The 24,016-nt window shown below is 45.9% G+C and overlaps 1 protein-coding gene across 1 annotated transcript in view; it reads right to left on the bottom strand.

Moving 5' to 3' along the window:
• Nucleotides 1-24,016, bottom strand: part of cdh16 (cadherin 16, KSP-cadherin) — a 46,506-nt gene that overhangs the window by 11,094 nt on the left and 11,396 nt on the right. The window contains exons 3-9 of the mRNA XM_048605945.1: nt 18,886-19,017; nt 14,561-14,711; nt 9,487-9,699; nt 8,069-8,145; nt 7,419-7,610; nt 5,751-5,998; nt 5,045-5,169 (exon numbers count right to left, since the gene is read on the bottom strand). Coding sequence (XP_048461902.1) covers nt 5,045-5,169; nt 5,751-5,998; nt 7,419-7,610; nt 8,069-8,145; nt 9,487-9,699; nt 14,561-14,711; nt 18,886-19,017 — 1,138 coding nt within the window. The remainder of the gene's footprint in view (nt 1-5,044; nt 5,170-5,750; nt 5,999-7,418; nt 7,611-8,068; nt 8,146-9,486; nt 9,700-14,560; nt 14,712-18,885; nt 19,018-24,016) is intronic.

Below are 24,016 nucleotides of genomic sequence, written 5' to 3'. Positions count from 1 at the left end.
TAATATAGATAACATACAGCAATGGGCCCAGCACCAACCCCTGAGGGACACCACTACTCACAGGCCTCCAGTTCAACAAGCATCTTTCCACCATTACCCTGTGCTCTCTACCATCAAGCCAATTGTGTATCCAACTTGTCAACTCACCCTGGATTCCATGTGATCTAATCTTCCAGAGCAGCCTACCATGTGGAACCTTATCAAAGGCCTTACTGAAATCCATATAGACTATGTCTACTGCCCTGCCCTCATCAACCTTCCTGGTGACTTCATCAAAGAACTCTAACAAATTTGTGAGGCATGATCTCCCACGCACAAAGACATGCTGACTTTCTAATCAAACCCTGTCTTACTAAATGCATGTATAGACCTTATCCTTCAGAATCTTCTCAAGTAACTTACTGACCACAGGTGTTAGGCATACTGGACTATAATTCCCAGGTTTTTCTTTGCAGTCCTTCTTGAATAACGGCACAACATTTGCTACCGTCCAGTCTTCCAGGACCTCACCCGAGACTAACGATGATGCAAATATATTAGCCAGAGTGCCCGCAATTTCTTCTCTAGTCTCTTGCAGGGTTCTTGGATATATCTGGTCAGGACCAGGAGGTTTATCCACCTTCATACATTCTAATACACCTAACACAGGAGGTGAATATGGACTGTCTGCAAAATATTGCCCCCAATTTCCCCAGTCTTCATGTCCTTCTCTACAGTAAACACAGAGGAGAAATATTTATTGAGGACAAGCAAGAGAGAGATGGAGACTTGAAAGGAGACACAATGCAGCAGACAGAGGATTTGAAGAGAACTGAGAAAAGGACAGAATGAGAAACTGGAACAGGAGAGAGAGAAAACAAAACAACAGTTGAGACTCCATGGACTGCAGAATAAGCTCAAAGGGCTGAATGGTCTCTTCATGGTTCCATGTCCCCATCAAATAGACAAGAATCGAGCAGTGGAGTGGGAGAGAGGGAAAGAGAGACAGTGAGAAAGAAAGACAGTGAGAAAAAGACAGTGAGAAAGATGAATGAAACAGTGAGAGAAGGACAGAGAGAGAAAAACAGAGGATGTGAGAGAGACAGTGAGAGAAGGACAGAAAGAGAGAATGAGAGAGACACAATGTGACAGAAACAGAGGGAGACAGTGAGAGATAAAATGAAAAGACAGAGAAAGACATAGATGCATGGATAGAGACTGGGCAAACAGTGAAAGGAGAGAGAGAGAGAGACAGAGAGACTGTGAGAAATAGTGAGAGATAATCAGAGAGAGAGAGAGATAGTCAGAGAGAAATAGAGAGAAATTGGGAGAGATAGAGACAGAGAGACCATCAGAGAGATAGAAAAGAGTGTGGGAGATAGATTAATAGTGAAAAAGAAATGAAAAGAAGATGGAAGCTCTTGCAGGAATGTGTGAGTTGCTGAAGAATATTGGCAATGTGTCCCACCAAAACCTCACCAGTGGATGTTGACCCATAGCTTTAGCTCCTGCAGTGGACAATCACCCTGGAAAATCTAACAAAGGCCATAGAACCATAAACCTGTAAGACATAGAAGCAGCATCAGGCCATTCGGCCCATTGAATCTGCTCCACCATTTGATCATGGCTGATATGTGTCTGAACCCAGTTTTCCTGCCTTTTCCCCATAACCTTTGCTCCCCTTACTAATCAAGAACCTATCTATCTCTGTCTTAAATATACTCAATGACTTGACCTCCACAGTTCTGCAGCAATGAGTTTCACAGATTCACCACCCTCTAGCTGAAGAAATTCCTCCTCATCTCAGTTCTAAAGAATTGTTCCTTCACTCTGAGGCTGTGCCTTCAGGCCCTAGTCTCTCCTTCTAGTGGAAACACCTTTTCCACATCCACCTTATCCAGGTCACTCAGTATCCTGTAAGTTTCAATCAGATTCTCCCCTCATCCTTCTAAAATCCATCGAGTACAGATGCAGGGTCCTCAACTGCTCCTCATAATAAACCCTTCATCTCTGGGGTCATTCTTGTAAATCTCCTCTGGACTCCCTCCAAAGCCAGCACATCCTTCCTTAGAGATGGGGCCCAAAACTGTTCACGACATTCAAAATGTGATCTGACCAGAGCCTTATACAGCCTTAGTAGTACATCTCTACTCTGGTATTCTAACCCTCTTGAAATGAATGCTAACATTGCAATTGCCTACCTAGCTGCCAACTGAACCTGCATGTTAACCTTAAGAGAATCCTGAACAAGCCCCTTTGTGCTTCAGATTTCTGAAGCCTTTTCTCACTAAGAAAAATGTCTACAGCTCTACTCTTCCTACCATAGTGCATAACCTCACACTTTGCCACACTGTGTTCCGTCACTTCTTTGCTCATTCTCCTAGCCTGCCCAAGTCCTCTGCAGCCTCCCCACTTCCTCAACACTATCTGTCCCTCCACCTATCTTTGTGTCATCTGCTAACTTAGTGACAATACCCTCAGTTCCTTTCTTCAGATCATTAATGTATAATGTGAATAATTGTGATCTGAATACTGACCCCTGTAGAACTTCACTGGTCACCTGCTGCCATTCTGAAAAAGACTCCTTTATCCCCAATCTCTGTTTTCTGCCAGCCAGCCAATCCTCTCTCCAGGCCAGGACTTTACCTGTAACCTCATGGGCCCTTATCTTATTTAGCAGCCTCCTGTGCAGCACTTTGTGAAAGGCCTTCTGGAAATCCAAATAGATCAGGTCCACTGACTCTCCTTTGTCTAATTTGCTCATTACTTCCTCAAAGAATTCTAACAGATTTGTCAGGCATGACCTCCCCTTGATGAAGCTGTGCTGATTCCACCCTATTTTACCGTGCCCTTCCAAGTACTCCGCAATCTCATTCTCAATAATGGACTGTAAAATCTTACCAATGACCAAGGTCAGGCTAACTGGTCTATTGTTTCCTATCTTCTGTCTTCCTCCCTTCTAAAATGAGGGTGTAACATTTGCCATTTTCCAGTCCTCTGGGACTCTCCTGCCTCCAGTAATTCCTGAAAGATCACCACCAATACCTCCACAATCATTGTCACAGCTTTCAGCTTCCACAGCACCTTCTCCTTAGTGATGGCCACTACACTCACCTCTGCCCCTGACTCTCTTGAAGTTCTGATATACTGCTGATGCCTTCCCCTGTGAAAAGCTGATGCAAAGTACCTATTCAGTTCTTCCGCCATTTCTTTGTTCCCCATTACTACTTCTCCAGCCTCATTTCCCAGCGGTTCAGTGTGCATTCTTGCCTCTCTTTTACCTTTTATATGTTTGAAAAACATCTTGCAATCTCCTTTTGTATTACTAGCTAGCTTACTCGCATATGTCATCTTCTCCTCCTTTCCTCCTTATTGCTTTTTTAGTTACTTCTGCTAATTTTTAATGGCTTCCCACTAATCTTCACCATATTGTTTGCTTTTTCTTTTGTTTTTATGCTGTCCCTGACTTCCCTTGTCTGGTTCCCTCATCCTCCCTATAGTATGTTTCTTCTTCCTTGGGATGAATTTCTGCTGTGCCTCCTGGATTACCCACAGAAACTCCTGCCATTGCTGCTCCACCGTCTTCCCTGCTCAACTTCCCTTCCAACTAACCCTGGCCAGCTCCTCCCTCATGTCTTTGTAGCTACCTTTACTCAATTGTAATACAGTTACATTTGATTCCACCTTCTCCCTCTCATACTGCAGGGTGAATTCTATCATATTATGGTCACTGCCTCCTAGGGATTCCTTCATCTTAAACTCCCTAATCAAGTCTGTGTTATTACACATCTCCAAATCCAGAACTGTCTGTTCCCTGGTGGGCTCTACCACAAACTGCTCCAGAACAAAACATCTTGTAGACATTCCATAAATTTCTTTTCTTTGGTTCTGCTACTTAGTCTACCAGTATATTGAAGTCCCCCATGACTATTGTAATAGTGCCTTTCTTGCGTGGCTTTTCTATCTCTTGATTTATTTTCTTCCCCACGTCCTGACTACTGCTAGGAGGCCTATATATAACTCCATCAGCTGTTTTTTCCCTTTGTGGTTCATCAACTCTACCCACAACAGATTCTACTCCTTCTGCCTCTATATCACTCTCATTATAGATTTCATTTCTTGCTAACAAGGCAACCCTGCCCGCTCTGCCCATCTGCCTGTCCTTTTGACAGGATGTGAATCCTTGGATATTTAGTTCTCTACCCTGATCCCCTTGCAGAAACGTCTCTGTGATCCCCACAACGTCATACCTGCCAATTTCAATCTGTGCTACAAGCTCATTTCCCTTGTTTCGTAGGCTGTGTGCATTTAAGTACATCACCCTCAATCCTGCATCAACTGCCCCCCTTCTTATCGTGGTCCCTTTAACTGCTGTGCCTGAAGTTAGATTCCTGACCCTTTCTATACACTCTATCCTATTACTTATTCTGGAAACTTTAATAACATTTCCTGTGCCCTCCCTCACCTTTAATTTTTTCCATAATTTTCCATGCAACTGAACGCACCCTCTACCACACTCACTATTTGGTTTAAAGCCCTATCCACAGCCCTAGTTATGTGATTTGTTGGGACTCAGGTCCCAGCATGATTCGGGTGGAGTCCTTCCAATCAGAGTAGTCCCCTCTTTCCCTACATCCCATTTCTCCCACACCAATCTTTGAGCCACGCGTCGACCTCTTCAGTCTTGTTGACCCTGTGCCAATTTGCTCATGGCTCAGGTAGTAATCCTTCTTAATTTAACCCTTGCTGCTCATATTCCCTCAGCAGAACCTTTTTCCTCGTTGTAGCTATATCGTTGGTACTTATGTAGACCACAACAAATGGATCTTTCCCCTCCCACTCCAAGCTCCTCTGAAATCTAGATGAAATATCCTGAACCCAGGCACCAGGCAGACGACACAGCCTTCGGGACACTCGATCCTGGCCACAAGAACAGTGTCTATTCCTCTGACTATACTATCCCTGATTACAGACACATTTCTCTTTTCTCCCCCCTCTTGAATGGCTCCCTGTACCATGGTGCTATGGTCAGTTTACTCAAACTGCATTGTCCGTCATCCCTCACCTCCATCTTCCACCATCACCTCCATCAGGTGGGTCCCTCCTGCCGGGTCTCCCGACAGGAGAGTGACGTCCCCGGAGTCAGGATTCACCCAGAGCCATTCCACCGTCTCATTCCCAAGGCGGTACCTGCCAAACAGAGGACATATTTTCTAAGAGGATTTGACAAAGCAGAGAGTGAGAGGCTGATTCCCCGAGGCTGCACGCTCTACACCATTGCGCAGGGTCTCCAGAAAAGGATCGGGAAACTTGGATGGAGATGAGGACAACAGTCAGCGCTGAGGGAGAACCGAACTGTCAGAGGGTCAGTGCTGAGGGAGTGTCGCACTGTCAGAGGGTCAGTGCTGAGGGAGTGCTGCACTGTCGAAGGGTCAGTGCTGAGGGAGTGCCGCACTGTCAGAGGGTCAGTGCTGAGGGAGTGCCGCACTGTCGGAGGGTCAGTGCTGAGGGAGTGCTGCACTGTCGGAGGGTCAGTGCTGAGGGAACGCCGCACTGTCGGAGGGCCAATGCTGAGGGAGTGCCGCACTGTCGGAGGGTCAGCGCTGAGGGAGTGCCGCACTGTCGGAGGGTCAGTGCTGAGGGAACTCCGCACTGTCAGAGAGTCAGTACTGAGGGAGTATTATACTGTTAGAGGATCAAACTGAGGCAGTGTTGTAGTATCAATTTAGATCATCATGCTGTAGCAAACCCAAGGGGCTGAATGGCCTTACCTAACTGGAGTGGGCGATGTGTCTGGGTCGTATGCCTCTAGGTGCAGTAAGACATGGCCTGGCTGAGCGTCCTTGGGAACCATCACCTCATACTGGCTCTGAGGAAGGGTCGGAGCTTCATTGACATCTCGCACACTGATGAAGATGGTGGCAGTGGAACTCGGCCCATACTGAGCCCCAAGCAGCTCTGCCTCGTTTCTGACTGAGACGACCAGCCTGTGCTCATTCACTTCCTCATAGTCCAGAGCCTAAAGACACAGATTGGACACTGTTATCTCCCACAGTAACCTGGCTCCTCCCAATCCCTCAGCAGCCTTTCTCACTCTCCCCGTCTCTTCATCTTTCATTTCTCATGGGCAGTTCTCGTCATCAAAGAGAGTTTCTTAACTTTTTCAGGATCAGTGAGACAGGGAAACACGGGCTTGGAAATGGACAGTGAAGGCAGAGGGAAAGAGTTAGGGATAGAGCTAGAAATGGAGAGAGCTAAAGGGAGAGCAAGAAAAAGTGAAGATTGATGGAGATAGAGAGATGGTGAAAGACAGAAACAGACAGATGATAGACTGAGAGTGATAGAGTGATACACAGAGAGCTGGAAAAAGAAAGGCAGAGCCAGAGACATAAAAAGAAAATAGTGGTGGAGAGAATGAGATGGAGAGAGAAAGAGAGAGAACTGAAACCACACGGAAATCAACAGAGATATAGAGACAGAGGAACCATCAATGATTGGAAAAAAATGAAAAGGGACAGAGATTTAGGCAGACAGATGGAGAGAAGATAGACGATAAGAGAGAGACAGAGAGACAGGGACACGCAGAGAGTGATAGGGATATGAGGAGAGAGACAGGGACACAAGGACAGAGACAGGGGCTGAAGGAGAGAGACAGGAACACAAGGAGAGAGACAGGGACACAAGGACAGAGACAGGGACACAAGGAGAGACAGGGACATGAGGATAGTGACAGGGACACGAGGAGAGAGACAGAGACACGAGGAGAGAGACAGGGACATAAGGAGAGAGACAGGGACACGAGGAGAGAGACAGGGACACAAGGAGAGAGACAGGGACATGAGGAGAGAGACAGGGACATGAGAAGAGAGAGAGAGGGACATGTGGACAGAGACAGGGACAAAGTGGTAAGTGATGGGATATTTGATGAGAAGAGCGAAAGAGAAACAAAAGGAGGGATGAACAGGACAGTGACAGATGAGAGAAGAAATGACCAAAACAATGATGGAAAGAGGCAGAAAAAGAAAGATGGTGAGGAACAGACAGATACTGATAAAATGAGAAGAGAATACAGGAATGGAGAAGACACAATGGCAAACTGAGAGAGAGAGAGAGAGACAGACAGACAGAGAGAGAAAAACAGAGAGAGAGAGAGAGAGTGAGAAATGGGACAGAGAGGAAAACAGAGCCCACGAGGTGGTGAGAGTCAGATGGGGATAATGTGAGAAAGAATGATGGGGACAGAAGAAAGAGAAATGTACAAAGGAGGGACAAGTTGGGAGCAGAGAACAGAGGGAGAGAGATGGAGATGAAGTCAGAGACAAACTAAAAGAGAGAAGATGGTCAGATACTAGGCAGTAAATAGTCATGGACAGAAATTGAGACAGACATAGAGCAATGAAGTGAAAGAGTGTGAGAGCGCGATACAATTCCAGGTGCACCTTATATAATAAAAGGCTCCCAGTGTTACTGTGTTCATCTTGGGAAATTCCAAATCGGTGTTCGTCATTCCCAGCCTCAATGGTGTAAAGAACAAGCCAGCTGCTGGTGACTGGATAATCAGCGTCTGACACATTGATGGTGGTGATCACGTTCCCAATGTCAGTGTTCTCAGCCACAGTGAACGGACCGAACTATAACACAACAGTGGACAGGGATCAAGGAAACATTAAAGGAATATTTACCCAAATACTATACAATAGCTTACAATGATAGCCTGTCAGTGGCAGGGAGCTTTACTCTCTATCTGACCCGTGCTGTCCCCATCCTGGGAGTGTTTGATAGGGGATAGTGTAGAGGAAGCTTTACTCCGTATCTAACCCTGTTCTGTCCCCCGTCCTGAGAATATTTGATGGGGGTCAGTGTAAAGAGGGCTTTATTCTGTATCTAACCCCATGCTGTCCCTGTCTGGGGAGTGTTTGTAGACAAGTGTAGAGGGAGTGTTACTCTGTACCTAACCCCGTGCTGTCCCTGTCCTGGGAGTGTTTGACGGGGACAGTATCATGTGAGTTATGATCTGAGATGGCCTTTCCTAAGAATTCTACATGTAAGTGTTGGAACAATACCATGGAACAGCCCTCAGGTGGTGTACCTGTCTCTGAGGGAATACTGGCACATTGTCATTCACTTCCTCGACATCGACGGTCACTGTACAGGTACTTGACAATCCTGTCAGGAAAAGCGCAAAATAGACTCAAAGTCAGATTTATGATAAAACATTCAGTGTACACTAAATAACTGAGGCTCCCACTGGCAGTGTTAAGACCAGCTTTCAAATCAAACAGCTCATGTACGAGCGACACTCAGTTAGTGACATCAAACAGTTTTTATCAGAGAGCTGAGATTTCAAGTCACTCCCTGGGGGGCAGTAAACTTACTGACAATCCAAAAACTGCACTGGAATGTGGCATTCTTTTATGATATAATAAATCATTTTATCATTTAAAATTTTATTCATTAATGGGATGTGGGCTCACTGGCCCAACCACCTTTTATTGCCCCTCGCTAATTGCCCAGAGAGCAGTTAAGACTCAATTCCCTTGCTGTGGGTCTGGAGTCACATTTACAACAATCAACAATGTGCACCAAAAAATGTAACTTGCTTTTAATACTTCTTTTTATTGAAATCAAACGTCACGACCTGCTGTGGTGCCTATCCTCCATTCAGGGAATGTTACAGATTCTGTGAAATGATGTGAAATGACAGAATCAGTGTCTCTGACTGTCCTGGCCTACAGATTTTATCAATTTCAAAACCAGATTACCTGGTCATTAATTACAAAGAATGGACAGCACAGAAACATAGTGTTTGATGGGGACAAAGTAGAGGGAGCTTTACTCTGTACTTAACCGAGTGCTGTCCTGTTCAATGAGTGTTTGATGGGGAACAGTGTAAAGGGGTCTTTACTCTGTATCTAACTCCATGCTATCCCTATCCTGGGGAGTGTTTGATGGGGAACAGTGTAGAGGGAGCTTTACTCTGTATTTAACCCGATGCTGTCCCTGTCCTGGGAGTGTTTGATGGGGGACAGTGTAGAGGGAGCTTTACTCTGTATCTAACCCCATGCTGTCCCTGTACTGGGACGTTGTCCTATGATTCTTTGTTCAATGGGACATTTCTTATTTGTCTATTGTGAAGGAGATGAAGGGGAAATGTCTTCAGGTGAAATAGTTGTGGTAAATGTATTTAAGGAAAAGCCTGCACAGTTTTGGAAGGATCTCAGGTCTTGGAGATGCTGCAGAGGAGATTATTCCATTTGATCACAGTCTGTGAAGAGGCTGGAGAATTCATTGTTAAGAAAGGATTTAATAACTGTTGAAGACTATGAAGCTTTTGATGAAGTAGGTAAGGAGACTGAAATGATTGTTTCCTGATTGTGGCTGGAGGAGTCTCCATGTGGGGCATAAACACTAGAAAAGACCAGTTGGGCTGAATGGCCTGTCTGTGCTGTGTACTCAATACCACTCTGTGAAACATTTCAGATACAGTCGCTGTGTGTGCTTCCTCACCAGCAAGATCAGCCACCAGCACCTCCAGTTGGTACTTCAGTGATGTGTAGTTGGTCATGTCATTGGCCAGTGTCAAGGTCCCATTTGCACTGACTGTAAACAGCAGTTTGCCATCACTGCGAGGTTCCTGGCTATGGAGTTGGAAGTAAAGACGTGCATTGTCAGTCCTGGGATCATCCCGATCGGCCGCTGTCAGGGTGATTAGCTGTGAACCTGGAAAAGGAGTCAGCAATCCACAGTGTCATTGAATAAGATGGAATTGAAGCTGGCCATTCAGCCCATCGCCCCTGTATTCTCTTTTTAAAGGAGCTCTACAGTGAGGTCTACTCCCCAAGCTCTTTCCATTTTGTGCTACACATTTTTGCTTTTCAACTGTTTATCTAATTCCCTGTCAGTTTCTCGCTCTTACAGGCACTGTGCTCCACATCCCAATGGACCACCAGGTAAAAACATATTTATGCTTTATTTTCCTCTCATTCTTTTTAGAATTGTTGTAAACTCTGTCTTATGTCCTTCCGAGCAATAGAAACAATTTCTCCCTATTAATCCTGTCAAACCCCTTCAAAATCGTTGGCCTCAATTAAATCCCCCCTGAACAACACCACCAACTCGCCTCCCACTCCAAATTCCCCCAGCCCACTGGGGAGGTGATCAATCCCAGTTTCTGTAACTGAATGCTGTAAAAGGTCATGGTTCTGACAGGGTTAATGTTGGAGACTGCATGAAGCTCCACACAATCACATGATGTACTAGCTTAGGTGGGGAGGATGTTGTTTGGGATCTCATTGGAGTAAAGACCTATCTCCACATAGTCCCCTAACAGTCTCTGTAACAAAGTCTAATGAACTGATGGAGCTTGGACTCAACTAGTAACATATAATAAACTATATTTGAGCTGAATAGGCTGGGGCTATTTTCCCTGGAGTATCGGAGGTTGAGGGGTGACCTTATAGAGGTTTATAAAATTATGAGGGGCATGGATAGGGTAAATAGACAAGGTATTCTCCCTGGGATGGGGGAGTCCAAAACTAGAGGGGCATAGGTTTAAGGTGAGAGGGGAAATATTTAAAAGGGACATGAGGGGCAACTTTTTCACACAGAGGGTGGTGCGTGTATGGAATGAGCTGCCAGAGGAAGTGGTGGAGGCTGGTACAATGACAACATTTAAAAGGCATCTGAATGGGTACATGAATAGGAAGAGTTTAGAGGGATATGGGCCAAATGCTGACAAATGGGTCTAGATTAATTTAGAATATTTGGTCAGCATGGACGAGTTGGACTGAAGGGTCTGTTTCCATGCTGTACAGCTCTATGACTCTATTCTGTGAAGGTAAGTGCCTCTTCTCATGATGACTCATAGAGTCATTGGTCATAGAGTCATAAAACTGTACAGCATGGAAACAGACCCTTCGGTCCAACTCATCCATGCTGACCAGATATCCTAAATTAATCTAATCCCATTTGTCAGCATTTAGCCCACATCCCTCTAAACCCTTCCTATCCATGTACCTATCCAGATGCCTTTTAAATGTTGTCATTGTACCAGCCTCCACCACTTCCTCTGGCAGCTCATTCCATACACGCACCACCCTCTGTGTGAAAAAGTTGTCCCTCAGGTCCCTTTTAAATCTTTCTCCTCTCACCTTAAACCTGTGCCCCTCTAGTTTTGGACTCCCCTACCCTGGGGAAAAGACCTTGTCTGTTCACCCTATCCATGCCCCTCACGATTTTATAAACCTCTATAAGGTCACCCCTCAACCTCCGATACTCCAGGGAAAATAGCCCCAGCTTATTCAGCCTCTCCCTGTAGCTCAATCCCTCCAATCCTGGCAACATCCTTGTAAATCTTTTCTGAACACTTTATAGTTTCACAACATCCTTCCTATGGCAGCGAGACCAGAATTGTATGCAATATTCCAAAAGTGGCTGAGCCATTGTCCTGTATATCCACAACATGACCTTCCAACTCCTATACACAGTGTACTGACCAATAAAGGCAAGTGTACCAAACGCCTTCTTCAGCAGCCTGTGTACCTGCGACTCCACTTTGTAGGAACTATGAACCCGCACTCCAAGGTCTCTTTGTTCAGCAACACTCCCCAGGACCTTCCCATTAAAGTGCACAAGTCCTGTCCTGATTTGCCTTTCCAAAGTACAGCACCTCACATTTATCTAAACTCCCTCAAGGCTATTCTTGTGCCGTTATAAACCAGAGAGGCCCCTGTGACCCAGTTAAGGGGAAGATGGCAGTGCCATTCCAGCCAGAAATACCACATTGAACTCCCTCATCCTGGCTCCTATTCCATTGAATCTCCTCCATAGCACTTGTACTCGATGGAGGATAACGGAGGGATCTGATTGAAACATATAGAATACTGACAACTTGGATAGAGTGGAGGTGGAGGAGATATTTCTACAAGTAGGAGAGACTTGGACCCAAGGGCACAGCCTCAGTGTGAAGGGATGACCCTTTAGAACTGAGATGAGGAGGAATTTCTTCAGCCAGAGGTGAACCTATGGAACTCATTGCTGCAGAGGGCTGTGGAAGCCAAGTCATTGAGTGTCTTTAAGACAGAGGTAGATAGGCTCTTGATTAGTAAGAGGATCAGGGGTTACAGAGAAAAGGCAGGAAAATGGTGTTGAGAAAAATATCAGCCAGGATCGAATGACGGAGCAGACTCAATGGGCTCAATGGCCTAATTCTGCTCCTATATCTTCTGTTCAAAGGCCTTGTCATCCTTCCAAGAGTATGGTGTCCTGAATTGGTCACAATTATTCACTTGGGGCCTAAACCTATAAAGGTTTACCATCTCTCCCAGTTTAAGCTGATGTCTAACAAAGCTCAGTGTTTCCTCAACAATGATCTCTTTGTACTTATCAAAATATAACTGGGACTACCTTCAAAAAGTGTTAAATTGGCAGAAAGCACTTCAGGACATCCTGAGACCAAGAAAGTTGCTAGATTTCTTTCTTCAGGCTCTGGTTCCAAACAGTGGGGCCTCCTTTGAAAGCAGTGGAAAGGTTTCCCAGACTGATTCCTGGGATGGCAGGACTGATGTATGAAGATGAACTGGATTGGTTAGGATGATATTCACTGGAGTTTCAAAGAATGAGGAGGAATCTCATAGAAACCTGTAAAATTCTAACAGGACCACACAGGGTCAATGCAGCAAGGATGTATCCAATGATAAGGGGAGTCCAGAACCAGGGGGTCACAGTTTAACAATACAATAGGTCTTTTTGGACTGAGATGAGGAGAAATATCTTCACCCAGAGAGTGTGGAATTCTCTGCCACAGAAAGCCGTTGATGTCCAAACATTGAATATTTTCAAGAAGGGGTTAGATATAGTTCTTAGGGATAGAATGTTCTGCACTAAAGGTTCTGGGAGAAAGCAGGAACAGGGTATGGATGATCAGCCACGATCATATTGCATGGCAGAGCAGGCTCAACGGGCTGAATGGCCTACACCGGCACCTGGTTTCTAGGTCTCTATGCTTCTAAAAGACAAGGAGAAGAAATACTGAGCCAGGAACACTCTGAAACTCAATCATTTGCAGTGTCCTCTCCTGATCAGCTTCAGCAGGCACCACCATTCCCACTGTAACTCTGGGAAACAACCCAGAGGATAGACATGGTCATCTTCACCTCGAAGGACAGACAAGAAGATGTTCAGGTTCAGAACAGAAATGGAAGATTAATGGTCAATGTGAGGATGTCACATTCCCAACTCTCCCACTCACACATTTCTGAGGAAGGGTCACCGGACCCAAAACGTTAACTCTGTTTTTACCTTCACAGATGCTGCCAGACCTATTGAGCTTTTCCAGCAACTTCTGTTTTTGTCTCCCACTCACTCTCCTGGTACAGGGCCAATCTCAGCTGGGAGTTGGGCACTGTGTTTAGACTGTGATGATTAATGAGTAGACTATAGCAGCCAGTTCAGTGCTGTCTCACCCAATGTCCAAGCACCTACAGGAGGCATCACCTACGGTGCTATACGAATGTAAGTCTTTCCTATTCCTCTACATAAAAGCAAAATACTGTAAATGCTGTAGATCTGATATAAAAACAGAAAATGCTCAAGAAATTCGGCAGGTCTGACAACGTTTTTTAAATTTACTCATAGGATGTAGGCATCACTGGCAGTGCCAGCATTTATTGACCATCCCTAATTGCCCCCTTGAGAAGGTGGGGGTGAGCTGCCTTCCTGAACCGCTGCAGTCCATGTGCTGTGGGTTGACCCACAATGGCGTTAGGGAGGGAATTCCAGGATTGTGACCCAGTGACAGCGAAGGAACGGCGATATATTTCCAAGTCAGGATGGTGACTGGCTTGGAGGGGAACTTGCAGGGGGTGGTGTTCCCATGTATCTGCTGCCCTTGTTCTTCTAGATGGGACTGGTCGTGGGTTTGGAAGGTGCTGTCTGAGGATCTTTGGTGAATTTCTGCAGTGCATCTTGTAGATAGTACACACTGCTGCTACTGAGCGTCGGTGGTGGAGGGAGTGGATGCTTGTGAATGTGGCGCCAATCAAGCGGCTGCTTTGTCCTGGATGGTGTCAAGCTTCTTGAGTGTTGTTGGGGCTGCACCCATCCAGGCAAGTGGGGAGTATTCCATCACACTCCTGACTTGTGCCTTGTAGATTGTGGACAGGCTTTGGGGAGTCAGGAGTTGAGTTACTCACTGCAGAATTCCTAGTCTCTGACCTGCTCTTGTAGCCACTGTGTTAATGTGGTGAGTCCAGTTGAGTTTCTGGTCAATGGTAAACCCCAGGATGTTGATAGTGGGGGATTCAGTGATGGTAACACCATTGAATGTCAAGGGGCAGTGGTTAGATTGTCTCTTATTGGAGATGGTCATAACCTGGCATTTGTGTGGTGCGATTGTTACTTTTCTGTTGAGAGAGAAACAGAGTTAACATTTCAATTCTGATATGACTCCATCTTCTGAAAAGTTAACTGTGTTTCTCTCTTTCCACAGATGCTGCCAGGCCTGCTGAGTTTCCCCAGCATTCTCTGTGTTGATTTCTTTTCCAGCTCTCTGTCGTGTTACGTTAATCATCTGACACCATACCTTGAACCTGTTGCTCTCGGACAGTTGCCTGGTAACTCTCAGGAATACACACGGGCACGTTGTCGTTGTCATCTGTCACCAACACTCTCAACTCCAACGGCTCATCAAGGAGCTTTCCGTCAGAACCCTCTGCAGATATCAGCAGCACGTACTAAAGGAGAGGGTCAAAACTTTAAATGTCAGCAAGATTTCTTGTGCAAACACCATTATAAACCTCCCCGGGAAGTAATCCAGGTGTTTAATATCCACATTCCCTTCAATTCTCCAACAGCAATGACTTAGCTTCAATCCCCTCACCCAGACACTCAGCTCCTGAGGATATCAGCAACTGGTCAACCATGGAAGGTATCGCAGTCCAACTGCTCCCATCCTCAGGGTATGGCTAAGGTTTCTTCAGGAGGTGGCTATGGACAACTGGGAGTCACTGGATAGCATCGTAAGAGGCCATTCATGCAATCATACTCAGTCCCAAATTCCCTCTTTTGACCATAACTCTTTCATTTCAGCATCTCTGTCCAACTCACTTTTAAAATTATTTATTAGATCAGGTTCCACCAGCTTCCCAGAATGAACATTCTAAATCCTACCATCTCTCAGTGAAAATCTTTCTCCTCGGCTCCCTTTGAGATCTGTTGACAATATTGTTAAGTCCTTGACCTCTGGTTACTGATCCATTCATAGATTCATACAGCACAGAAAAGGCTCTTTGGCCCAACTTGTCTGCACTGACATAACCGCTATTAAGCATGCGCTCATCCCAATATCCTGCACTTGTCCAATATCCCTGAATATTATGGGATTTGAAGTGCTCAGCCAAATATTTTTGAAAGGTTGTAATGTTTTCGGTCTCCACGATCTTCCTAGGCAGCGCATTCTAGATTCTTGCACTGTCTGAGTGAAAATGTCTTTTTCCCAAATCCCCCTCTGAATCTCCGGCCCCTTCCCTGAAACTGTGCCCTCTTGTGATTGACTCCTCAACCAGTGGGAACAGTTGCTCTCTCTTCACCCTATCCAAGCCCCTCAAATCCTGTACACCTCAATCATGTCCCCCCTCAGTCTTCTCTGCTCTAAATAAAACAATCCAATCCTATCTAGTCTCTCCTCAGAGCTCAGTTTCTCCATCCCAGGCAACAGCTTGGTGAACCTCCTCCGGACCCTCCTCCAGTGCTATCGCTGTCAGAGGTAATCGGTTTTCCTCAGTCTCCTCTGTCAACACCTCTCTAAACCTTGGAAATCTCTATTTCCTGCTAGCCTTCTCTGTTCCTCTAACTATCCAACGTCTTCTCAGATTAGAGGTGCCAACTCACTCATTCCTCATTCGAAGAACTTTCCATTATTACTGAAGAGATGCTACCTACTCTTATCCACAGTACCCCAGGATAGAGATCAGGAGCAGATCATAGAATCCCTATAGAGTGCAAACAGGCCAATTGGCCCAACAAGTCCACACTGCCCCTCCAAAGAGCATCCCACCCAGACCCACCCCACTCCCCCCAATCACCCTGCATTTCCCATGCCTAATCTACCTAAACTACACATCCCTGAACACTATGGGACAATTTAGCATGGCCAATCCATCCTAATCTGCACAACTTTGGACTGTGGGAGGAAACTGGAGTACCTGGAGGAAACTGGAGTACCTGGAGGAAACCCATGCAGACACTGGAAGAATGTGCAAACTCCACACAGGCAGTCGCCCGAGGGTGGAATGGAACCCGGGTCTGTGGCGTTGTGAGGCACCAGTGCTAACCACTGAGCCACTGTGTTCTTAAGTTCTTTGCAGTTTAGAACATTGAGAGGTGACATTTTTTTGATTCATTCATGGGATGAGGATGTCGCTGGCCAGGCAGCATTTATTGTTCATCCCTGATCGCCCAAAGGGAAGTTCAGAGTCAACCACATTGCTGTGGGTCTGGAGTCACATGTAGGCCAGACCAGGTAAGGATGGCAGTTTCCTTCCCAAAAGGACATTAGTGAACCAGATGGACTATTTTTTCCTGACAATCAACAATGGTTTCATGATCATCAATGGACTTTAAATTTTTATGTAATCCAAATTCCACCATCTTCTGTGGTGGGACTTGAACCAAGGTTCCTGAGTCTCTGGATTAATAGTCTAGCGATAATACCATGAGGCCATTGCCTCCCTTTCTTATTGAAACATATAAAATTTTCAAGGGATACGGTCAAGTGGGCCCCTGGAGGATGTTTCCTCTCATGGGGGGAGACTCAAACTGGGGACTAAAACTCAGGGAATATAGGTTAAGAATAAGAAATCCTCATTCTAAGGCAGATTGAGGAGAGTTGTTGTTTCTCGTGGGATTGTTGAATTTTGTTACCCAGTAGGTATTGAATGTTTGCTCTTTAAATTTATTCACGGCTGAGTGAGACAGATGTTTGATTAACGAGAGAGTTGAGGGTTATGAGGGGTGGTGGGAGGGGATTGGGGGTGGGGGCCTGAGGCAGGATAGAGGAACTGAGGCTACAACCACATCAGCAGGTGGGAGGGGAGTAAGTTGAAAGGCGATATATGGAGCAAGTTTTTTACACAGAGAGTAGTAGGAGTGTGGAACGTGCTGCCAGGGGTGGTGGTGGGGCAGATATGATAGGGGCACTTAAGGGACTTTTAAATAAACACATAAATATGCAAGGAATGGAGAGATGTGGATCAAGAGCAGGCAGAAGGGATTAGTTTAATTTGGCATCATGTTCAGCGCAACATTGTGGGCCGAAGGGCCCATTCCTGTGCTGTACCGTTCTATGTTCTAAATGTTGGATTGGATTACACTCCTAGATCAAACTCAATTTAACACGCGTATTGTTAGACACATTGGCTCAGGTACAGAAAGTGTGATGGTGAGAAACACAGAAAGAGCTGGAAGAAACTCAGCAGGTGTGGCCAATATCTGTGGACAGAGAGAGAGAGAAACAAAGTTAACTTTTCAAGCCCAGTGTAACTTTTCTTCAGAGTTCTCGAGTTTTGAAGTCATACCAGACTTGAAAACGTTAACTCTGTTTCTCTCTCTACAGAGGCTGCCAGACCTGCTGAGTTTCTCCAGCATTATCCGTGTTTGTTTCAGATTCCCAGTATCCACAGTGCCTCGCTTTTATTTGGGTTATAATGAATAGCCTTGTCTTTCTCAGACTGAAGCAAAGTCTACATTTGGGTTCCACAGGGAGCAATGCTGCAATCCATACTCCTTTTGAGATGTATTAATGACCTGCTCTGAGATTAACAAAGCATCATTTGAAAAATGACAGACAACACAAATTGTAAATGTGGCAGTGCATAGTAATGTGGATAGTGACAGAATTCAGGGAGATAGAATAAAAACAGAAGTTGCTGGAAAAGCTCAGCGCGTCTGGCAGCATCAGAACTGAGGATGGATCACCGAATTCGAAACGTTAACTCTGATTTTCCCATCACAGATGCTGCCAGACCTGCTGAGCTTCTCTAGCAACTTCTGTTTATGTTCCTAACTTACAGCATCCACAGTTCTTTCGGTTTTTATTCGGGGAGATGGAGACAGAGAAATAGATGCATAGCAGCTGAAATGTAATGCAGAAATTTGTAGAGGTGATTTAGTTTCGCAAGAACTTGAGAGAAGATGTTAAGGACTTGGAGGGGGAGTTGGGGAGATTTACTGGAATGCATCAGGGATGCAGGACTTCAGTGATGGGGAGAGACTGGTGAAGGTGAGATTGGTCACCTCACAGAGAATCTTATCATCGAGTAGGAATCAGCAGAGATACCCGAGAATAAATCAAACTAGGGAACAGATGTAAATTGAGGGGATAATTGAGTGACAGTCGACTGGATGTAGATATTTTAATTAAAACATTTTGAAAATCCATGTTTGGAGAAGGTGGGACTTCAGCCCAAATTTCCTGGCCTGAGAGGCAGGAGTTCTATCACTGCATGCTGGGAGATCTGCTGGCTTCATCAAGACATATGGGGAATCAAATTGAAAAATCCATGCCTGCAATCCGTCTGTTTAACCTTTAACATTGGATGTTTGACAGAGACAGTCAGGGCAAGATCTAATCATGATGTCCAGAATCCCAGGCCAGGCAGATCAAATAGTTTGGGTTAAATTGTTTCCACTGGCAGCTGGGTCCCTAATGAGAGGACACAGATGTATTGGAATTTTTGTGAGTTCTGGTGATTTGGAACACATTGCCTCACAAGGAGGTACAAACTGATAGTTTAGAGACAGGGCTGTGGGGAAAGAGCTGGAGAACAGGGCTATCAAAGGAACAGCAGAGGCAAAATGGACCAAATGGCCTCGTTCTGTGCTCTAGGATCTGATGATTCTATAGTTTACCTCTGCTTCTTGTTCCCGGTCCAGTGGTTGAGTTAAATAGATCTGACCTTCTCTGTCAATGAGGAAAAGTCCTTCAGGAGAGGGTGGTTTGGCCTCCAGCCTGTAATTCACTCCATCGTTGTTCCATTGAACCTAAAAGTACCACAATTCGAAATGAGAGCAGGAATCAGCCAGCCATTGGGAAGTTTCAGCCAAAGCAAAAGTGCAGCCTTTCATCTTTCATTCATGAAACGGTCGCCTGGTTACACTCAGGAAAACTCACAGGTGCACTGTGACACAGGGCAGGTTGTGACACGGTCACTCACGTTCTCAGCTTCCAGTCAGAGGGTGAGCCATTCCGTAAAACCGGACACAAAATCGAACCTTTCACTCCCCTTACCAAGGGAGTGCCATACTGTCAGCAACGCTCTCTTTCAGATGAGACAACAAACCAAACCCTTCTTGTTCTTCCGTACAAACATAGATCCCGGGATGGCGGGAAAACACAATGGCGCTTCATCGGAGGCTGTACTGATGATGTTACCCAGCAGGGTAACGAAACGTCTGCAGAAAAACAACGAACCAGCTCGGCGAGCCAACCAACCATAACACCCACAACCCGAGTTACAAATCCACTCCAAAACCTTAGAGATCCCATTGGTGTATACCAGGAATTCACTCATTTTTCCAATCTTGTCTATTGTATCTTACTTCTGTTTCACTTCGGATCTTTAAAAAAACCTGAACTGAATTCTTACTTTGTAAAGTTTGGATGAAACCCAGGAGTGATTCTTCTTTAGGTCAAATTAATCAATAATGTGATCAGTAGCCATAGAGTCATGGAGTAATACAGCAATGAAACAGGCCCTTTGGCCCAAACTGGACCATGTTGACCTTGGTGCCCACTCAACTAGTTCCAATTGCCTGCAGTTGGTTCATGTTTTCTAGTCATGGATTTTGGCCCTGTCCAAGGATATCACAATCCACTTGTTGTTTTGATGTGATAATGTCTTCCCTCTAGATTTCACCCCCATGTTGTTTTAAAAAGAGAAAGTGCCCTTCATGAATTGACCTTGATGACTCTTGGACTACAGCCAGGACAATGAAGAGGAGATGGTCAGTGAGACGGAGTTGGGTCGATGGACAGTTTCCATTTGAGAGACACCATTATGGATGGGTCAATAACCTGAGTTTTACAGAGCATGCAAATTTTGATAAATCTGTGAGAGATTAGACACATGCTTTGTTCAGACCTTCAGTAAGGAGTGGATTTCCTGGTTCAATCCGAGTGTTCCCCAACCATAAAACTTGGATGAACCAAATGCCTTCTTCACTATCCTGTCGACCTGGGACTCCATTTTCAAGGAGCTATGAACCTGTACTCCAAGGTCTCTATGTTCAGCAACCTCCCCAGGACCTTCCCATTATGTGTATAAGTCCTGCCCTGATTTGCCTTTCCAAAATGCAGCACCTCACATTTACCTAAAATTAAACTCCATCTTCCACTCTTTGGCCCATTGGCCCATCTGATCAAGGTCCCATTGTACCCTGAGGTAACCCTCTTCGCTGACCACTACACCTCCAATTTTGGTGTCATCTGCAAACTTACTCACCATACCTCCAATGTTCATATCCAAATCATTTATATAAATGACAAAAAGCAGTGGATCCAGCACTGTTCCTTGTGGCACACCGCTGGTAACAGACTTCCAGTCTGAAAAGCAACCTTCCACCACCACCTTCTGTCTTTTACCTTCGAGCCAGTTCTGTATCCAAACGGATGGTTCTCCCTGTACTCCATGTGATCTAACCTTGCTAATCAGTCTATCATGCAGAACCTTGTTGAACACCTTACTGAAGTCCACATAGACAATGCCCATCGCTCTGCCTTCATCAATCCTCTTCGTTACTTCTTCAATAAACCCAATCAAGTTAGTGAGACATGATTTCCCATACACAAAGCCATGATGACTATCCCTAATCAGTCCTCGCCTTTCTAAATACATGTAAATCCTGTCCCTCAGGATTCCTCCAACAACTTGCCCACTACCAATGTCAGGGTCACCGGTCTATAGTTCCCTGGTTTTTCCTTATCACCTTTCTTAAATAGTGGCACCACATTAGCCAACCTCCAGTCTTCTGACACCTCACCTGTGGCTGTAGATAGTACAAATATCTCAGCAAGGGGCCCAGCAATCTCTTCCCTAGCTTCCCACTGATTGGTAACGCAGGTAAGAGAACTGGCTGCAGGCTATTGTCTTAGCTGAAGAGTCTGGGAGGATCCCCAAGTGTTTATCAAACATTAATAGCAGAGGCAGAGAGGTGAGCCTGTCACTGGAACCACCTTTATCTTCAGTTCCACAACAGCAAACCATCTAATGGTGAATTCCCATCACTGCTTGATGCTTCCCTCATCATAGCACTGAATATTTATACCATCACTGTCTAAGAACAGAAACATTTTATTGAATTTGCAGTCCAGAATTAACTCAGCATCTCCCCTTACCTCTGTGTGCATCTATATTTAAACACAATTCAATATCTCTTCAGGTTTGGTTTCAGTAAATGATGGGAGAGAAATGATGACTGGAAAAATAACATCTTCACTGCACTTTTTGGAGTTCAGTTTCCACCAGTACATTCGCCCTGCCCCCACCCCACCACCACCCCCTCTCTCTCCTCTCTCATTCCGACCCTCTCTCTTCTATTCCCCTCTGCCCTCCACCCTCACTACCCCTCCCCTCAGCTCTCACCCTCACTGCCCTTCCCCTCTACCCTTCCCCTCACTACCCCCCCCTGCCCATCTCTCCCCCTACACCCTTCAGCCTGGTTGTTTGAATTCACACATCACGAACCCCCCGCCACTCCTCCTGACCTCAGGTTTCCACAAGCAGCCCCTGTCCCTGTGGGGCGTGTAAGCATGTAATCCAGTGTCTATAGAGGTCACTGGAAGATGCTGTTCTTTGCTAAATCACCAAATCTTCCCCTTTCTCTCTCTACTCCCCCCCACCCCCCACCTCTCTCTCTCTCTGTCCCAATCCTTCTGCAGAAATTGCTTGCCTTTAATCAATTTTAATTTGTGGTTTGTAGATTTTTGCCAGAGAAGCTTCCTAGTTTCAGAATCAATGGAGATTGATGGCATTAAAATGCAGATCAGACACAGTCACATTGATTGGTGGAACTGATTTGAGGGGCTGAATGGCCACCTCCTGCTCCACCCCACATATAACTTTTTTTATTTATTCATTTGTGGGATGTGGGCGTCGCTGGCTGGGACCAGCATTTCTTGCCCATCCCTAGTTGCCCCTTGAGAAGGCAGTGGTGAGCTGCCTTTTTGAATCGCTGCATTCCTCCTGCTGTGTGTTGACCCACAATGCCATTAGGGAGGGAATTCCAGGATTTTGACCCAGCGACAGTGAAGGAACGATGATGTATTTCCAAGTCAGGATGGTGAGTGACTTGGGGGGGAACTTGAAAGTGATGGTGTTCCCATGTATCTGCTGCCCTTGTCCTTCTAGATGGAAGTGGTCGTGGGTTTGGAAGGTGCTGTCTGAGGATCTTTGGTGAATTTCTGCAGTGCATCTTGTAGATAGTACACACTGCTGCTACTGAGGGTCAGTGGTAGAGGGAGTGGATGCTTGTGGATGTAATGCCAATCAAGCGGGCTGCTTTCCCCTGGATGGTGTCAAGCTTCTTGAGTGTTATTGGGGCTGTAGTCATCCAGGCAAGTGGGGAGTATTCCATCACACTCCTGACCTGTGCCTTGTAGATCGTGGACAGGCTTTGGGGAGTCAGGAGGTGAGTTACTCACTGCTGGATGCCCAGCTTCTGGCCTGCTCTTGTAGTGACTGTGTTTATGTGGTGAGTCCAGTTGAGTTTCTGACCAATGGTAACCCCCAGGATGTTGATAGGGGGGTTTCAGTGATGGTAGCACCGTTGAATGTCAAGGGGCAGAGGTTAGATTGTCTCTTATTGGTGATGGTCATAACCTGGCATTTGTGTGGCACGAATGTCATTTGCCATTTGTCAGCTCAAGCCTGGATATTGTCCAGATCTTGTTGCATGTGAACATGGACTGCTTCAGTATCTAAGGAGTCACAAATAGTCCTGAACATTGTGCAATCATCGGCGAACATTCCCACTTCTGACCTTATGATGGAGGGAAGGTCATTGATGAAGCAGCTGAACATAGTTGAGCCTAGGACTCTACCCTCTGGTACTCCTGCAGAGTTGCCCTGGAGCTGAGATGATTGACCTCCAATAACCACAACCATCTTCCTATGTGTCAGATATGACTCCAACCACCAGAGAGTTTGTCCCCCAATACCCATTGATTTCAGCTTTGCCAGGGCTCCTTGATGCCACACCCGGTCAAATGTTGCCTTGATGTCAAGGGCTGTCACATCTGCTTCAATTTCCTTCCTTTATATTTTTCTAAGTTCTCTCGTGACTTCATTCTCACTGGTATCCACCGGGACTGAGTAAAAATCTCTCTCAGCCCCGAGTTTGCACTCAAGCCCCTTGAAATAACTCCCCAGAGGCCGGTATTCCATCACTAAGTCCCCCTTTATTTACACGTAGAGAGCCCTTGACACTGATCCAGCTCGCTCAGAGCCAGCTCTCAGAGTGAACAGGATGACTGACACTCCTGTTTATAGCTGTCAGCCAGGGCTCCCTGATTGGACCAGATTAACAGCCCCAATCAGGGAACTCATTCTCTACGTGCACACCCAAAACATTAACTCTGATTTCTCCCTGCAGATGCTGGCAGATCCACTGAGCTTTTCCAACATTTTCTGTTTCATTTCTAATTTCCAGCATTCACAGTTCCCACAGTTTCTATTCATGTTCTATGAGGACCACCCGGCTGACCATACTACAGTCACTATATCCCTGGCCAGCATTGTCAGTGCAAGAGGCCAGGCTGACACCTCAGGACAGCACTAAGGGAGTGCCTCAATGTCAGAGGGAGTGCCTCAATGTCAGAGGGTCAGTATTGAGGGAGCGCCACACTGTCGGAGGGTCAGTGCTGAGGGAGCGCCGCACTGTCGGAGGATCAGTACTGAGGGAGCGCCACACTGTCGGAGGGTCAGTGCTGAGGGAGCGCCGCACTGTCGGAGGGTCAGTGCTGAGGGAGTGCCGCACTGTCGGA

This window comes from Rhincodon typus, chromosome 15 (assembly GCF_021869965.1).
Source record: "Rhincodon typus isolate 14 chromosome 15, sRhiTyp1.1, whole genome shotgun sequence".
NCBI lineage: Eukaryota > Metazoa > Chordata > Chondrichthyes > Orectolobiformes > Rhincodontidae > Rhincodon > Rhincodon typus.
This window is presented reverse-complemented; position numbering and strand designations above follow the sequence as displayed.